Source organism: Vitis vinifera, chromosome 7 (assembly GCF_030704535.1).
Source record: "Vitis vinifera cultivar Pinot Noir 40024 chromosome 7, ASM3070453v1".
NCBI classification, from domain to species: Eukaryota; Viridiplantae; Streptophyta; class Magnoliopsida; order Vitales; family Vitaceae; genus Vitis; species Vitis vinifera.
The window spans coordinates 30,478,041-30,482,548 of record NC_081811.1 but is presented as its reverse complement, the minus strand read 5'-3'; the positions used below and the strand labels follow the sequence as shown (position 1 = coordinate 30,482,548).

At 31.9% G+C, this 4,508-nt stretch overlaps 1 protein-coding gene across 2 annotated transcripts; it reads right to left on the bottom strand.

Annotated features, from left to right (window-relative positions):
• Nucleotides 1-386: 386 nt before the first annotated feature.
• IFRL3 (isoflavone reductase-like protein 3) lies at nucleotides 387-3,087 on the bottom strand. Of its 2 annotated transcripts, NM_001281078.1 has the most exon segments (7): nucleotides 579-812; nucleotides 1,253-1,456; nucleotides 2,106-2,313; nucleotides 2,316-2,333; nucleotides 2,335-2,336; nucleotides 2,453-2,588; nucleotides 2,747-2,966. In NM_001281078.1, coding segments are annotated over 7 exon segments (957 nt in total). In that variant the 5' UTR covers nucleotides 2,936-2,966; the 3' UTR covers nucleotides 579-612.
• Nucleotides 3,088-4,508: the final 1,421 nt, after the last annotated feature.

Below are 4,508 nucleotides of genomic sequence, written 5' to 3'. Positions count from 1 at the left end.
TTTAATATATTTATATGTTTGTATAATTATTTTTTAAAACAATCCTTATAAAATAAATGATAATAACATAAAATAGTTAAACGATATTCTTCAAAAACACCATATTTTATTTTGTTAAGAACAAAAAACACAAAACACAAAACAAATTTTGGTCACTAAACGTATTTCCTTGTTTTTTTTTTTTAATTTTTTATTTATTTTGAAAACCAAAAACTGTTTTCTAAAAGAGTTATCAAATGGGAAAAACAAAATGAAAGAAAATAAATAATGAATTTAAAATCAATAAACTATTTTATACGTTATTTTGAGCTCCTTTGGTACAACAAACCAAATCACACCTCTTCATTAATATGATAGTGCTTTGAGATGATGATTATCTTGGAGAATTGTGGATAAGAACACCATTATTTTTTATTTTATTTATTTATTCATTATCCAACTGTATGAACCTCGGCTAATGAGCACAACCCAATTGTTGTGGGTTTGGCTCTAAAATCCAACCAAAAGGCTCATTTTAATTCGAATTTGAAACTTGCTGCATCTTATGCATATATTTTAGGAATTTTCCAACCTCGAAAGACAATAATATTAACTAGTTTTGGATCATAAAACTTAAGCAAATGCTGCTCGCTTAGGCTTGGCTGGATTCACCAAGCATAAATCCAGGAGCTTATCAACTGAAGTATACTTGTAGTCTGGGTACAATTCCGACGCCTCGAGGTCGTTGGCGGTGAGTTCAAAGCTCACTTGATCACCCTTGATAAATATGTTGTGAAGGATAGCCACAGGTATGTTTTCCGGGAAAGGTAAGCCTACAAGCAAAAAAATTCAATTCCTCAGTCACATTAGTGCCTCTATATGTATATGTACAATGAAAAAAATAGAGAAGATGTATTACAATATAAATATACTTCTAATACCCATATAAAATCTATAATATAAATATATAGATAAATATATCATAAATTAAACATTAATTTTAATTATATTAGTATCTTTTGTATAACAATTAAATAAAAAAAATTATCAATATTTTTTAACAAAAATACTTATGCATATATTACCATTAATTTATTTTATATTCTTCTATATAAACAAATTAAATATGTATTTTTAAATTCTATTTATTGTCACAAAATATTATATGTATTATATTTTTCAAAGAATTTTTATTTTATAAGGTTTCATCAATTTTCATATCCATTCGTACCACCAAGCCGACTAAGTGAAGTTATGGGCAATTTCAGCTTACTCTCAGACAGCTCGATTATGTCTTGCTCAGGAATGTGAGTCCTTTGGAGTTTAGTTCCAGTCTTTTTCTCCCAAGAAGATACCAAATCAAGCTGAGAAACAATATTTCCCGGGGGCCTGTAGATTATCACTCTGTTGCATACTGTTGGATCTACTGAAGCTCTTATGGTGTATGCTGCTACATCTTCCTCAAAATTCAATACAGCTGCCCAAAATTTATAAATTAAAAAAAAAAAAAAAAACAAAACAAACTCCCCAAAGGATATTATAATTATAACTTCATCACATATGTCGCATCTTAAGTTTCTTGGGTTGGATAAAAAAGAATTTGGGTCATCAAACTTTAACAGTTTATTATGAATATATTAGAGAAAAATAATCATTATTGATTTAAAATTATAAAAACTTTAATGCTTATCACAATAAGTAAAAGACGATAAAAAAATAAAATCATATTTTATAAAAATCTTATCTCACACTTGTAAAGTGTTTTTTTTTTTTTTTCTGATATATAAGATAGCAGCCACAAATGTCTTCATCAATGAAGATCACGCTTAAAACGTTTTTTTCTTTTTTCTTTTTCGGACATAAAACATACGAACCACAAATGTCTTTGTCAATGAAACATTGATAGATGGAAGGACACACGTGATCAAAGAGATAAAAAAAATTAAGAAAAGAATTATCCCATTAATCTAAGCTACCCTTCTTATATTATTTTTTTACCCAAGTTGTAGAGATATAATAATGAATAAATAAATAAATATTGTTCTTGTCTCCGCCTTACGCCTTAAAAAAATAAACATAGCACTTGAAATTAATTGAGAAGAAAAAAAGATGGTTGATAATCATACCTTTGGCATCTCCATTTCCGTAAATGGAAACATGTTGGGTTCTTTCATGGGGGTGGAGTAAGTAGTCCACAAAATATGCAGCGAATGAGTTTGCAGAGACATAAGTGAACGGGATTCCGGCAGCCTCCGTCGCTCTTCTTACCTTCTTTTTGTTTTCCAGAAGAGCTTGGAAAGGTGGAAGCCCAGAAACCCTATCAACTTCATTGCCAAACTCCGATGGGACAAACCTCTATTATATATATAAAAGAATTTTTTTATTTGAAATAAAAATACCAACCTTAAATTCCGTACTATATATATATATATATATATATATATAATAGAGAGAGAGAGAGATAAAGCATGTACCTTTATATTGCCAGCTTTTTTGATGGCATCTATGATTTTGAACTGTTCTAAATGTTGAGGAACTGCCAAGGTGGATATCACAACATCCACTTGCTTCAGTGCTGCTACCATCGTCTCATGCTCATCCAATTCTCCCTGCGTGCAGTTGACTCTAAATTAATTTCATGCAAATAATATTACTGCATACATACATAAATTAAGAAATGAATTCATTTCCTTTCCTTTCCCTAGTTGTTTTCTCAAAATCCAAACAGGTGGTTAAATATTGAAATAGTGGGAAAAACAACAAGTACTTGGAAGATGGTGACTCCCAGGGACTCCAACTCCCGGTGCTGCTGTAGCTTGGAAGGCTTGGCATCAGGGTTAGCCGGGCGAACGTAGGCGTAGGTCGGATGGCCCATCGACACACTTGCCTTCACCATGTATTTACCCAGATACCCTGTGGCCCCGAATACCAGTATCTTGCTCTTTTCACAGACCATCACTACTCACCTTCTTCACCTTCTTCCCCTCCTTCCTTCACTGATATCAACAAAAGCAAAAAGGGTAGTGCTTCAAATTAAACCATACTCCTAATCCCTAGCCCCTCTCTATTTATATATATACACCACCAAGCATAAGCATAAGCATCTCTTCATTGATCCATTTATAAATGCAAGTATTGGCTGGCTTCATAATGTAAAAGATTCCTTTTACAGTACGTGACCAGTACCTACTATTAATGCATCTTTTCATATTTCAGTCAAGTGCTTGTGGCCTGTGGCCTGTGGGGTTTCTTTTGATTGGTTTTTTGCACCCAGTATTTTCTATTTTTTGCGTAAAAAAATTCAATTCACAACTTTCAAGGTTCAACCTCAATAAAATTTTGAAAGAATGGTTGGCTTTATTCGTTGTACTGATGCATTTCTTAATTTTTTAAACTTTGAGATAATAGTACAAGGTTTTTATCTCTCTCTCAATTAATTCCTTCTTTATTAAAACTGTGAATTGAATTGAATTGAGATAAGGTTAGGTGAGGTTTTTTTTTTCTACAAAATTTTCCTCGGAAATTCTTCTAAGAGGTTGAGGCAGTTGGTGGAACATATGTGTTATATTAACTACTTGACAAGTTGAGGGGTCAAAATTGATGGCTTTCTTTTAATATTGGATGTTCATTTTTGCCTTTGGACATTGCCAATGTTGCCACCTTTTAATATTGGATGTTCATTTTTGCTTTTGGGCATTGCCAATGTTGCCAAAGGCATGTGATTCATGTTCAGCCACCTTTTAATATTGGATGTTCACTTTTGCTTTTTGGACACTGCCAGTGTTGCCAAATACATGTGATTCATGTTCAACCCCATGTTGCCAAAGTTCAAACCTCTCTCTCTCTCTCTCTAAGACATACATTTAGGTGATGTGCCCTATATTTCTATTGAAAAATCAAATGGATGTGCCATCCTTGGTGGACAAACCTAAGATGGTTTCTCATCTTTCCATGATACATGTGATTCATGTTCGAACCCTTCTTTCTCTCTCTCTCTCTAGAAGGTGATGTGCCCTATATTTCTATTGAAAAATCAAATGGGTGTACCATTCTTGGTGGACAAACCTAAGATAATTTCTCATTTTTTATGGAAAATTCAATGAATTATCACATTCTTAAGCTAGATGGTATCCTCTTTTTCCTCGAGAAAAATAAAAGAAAAAGAAAAGTCAAATATTATTTTTAAATTTCTCATCTTTCATGGAAAATCCAAGTATCACATTGTTAAGCTAAATGGTATTCTCTTTTTCCTCTAAAAGAAAAAGAAATGTCAAATGTCGTCTTATCTTCGGTTTAGTCCTCCACCAATTAACCATAGAAAAAGAGAAAGAAAAATAAAAAGAAAAGAAAATGAAAGGATATGATTCAATCATCGATAAGACATTCTGTATTAATTTTATTCCTTATTTAATATTTTACTTAATCCTATGCTTATGTGAATATTGGTATGATATATTGATTCATTTACCTATTCATTAGGGTAGCAATGAGTCATGGCTCTGGCTTGGGGGTTCATATAATAAGCCATG

Bases quoted from the DNA above. Each gene is read 5' to 3' on its own strand.
- IFRL3 (XM_010654476.3), bottom strand. From the start codon at position 2,935: ATGGTCTGTGAAAAGAGCAAGATACTGGTATTCGGGGCCACAGGGTAT. The intron at 2,589-2,746 runs GTACTTGTTGTT...AACTGCACGCAG, and splicing joins TGGGAGTCACCATCTTCCAA to GGAGAATTGGATGAGCATGA. The intron at 2,335-2,453 runs GTACATGCTTTA...TATATATAATAG, and splicing joins AAAAAGCTGGCAATATAAAG to AGGTTTGTCCCATCGGAGTT.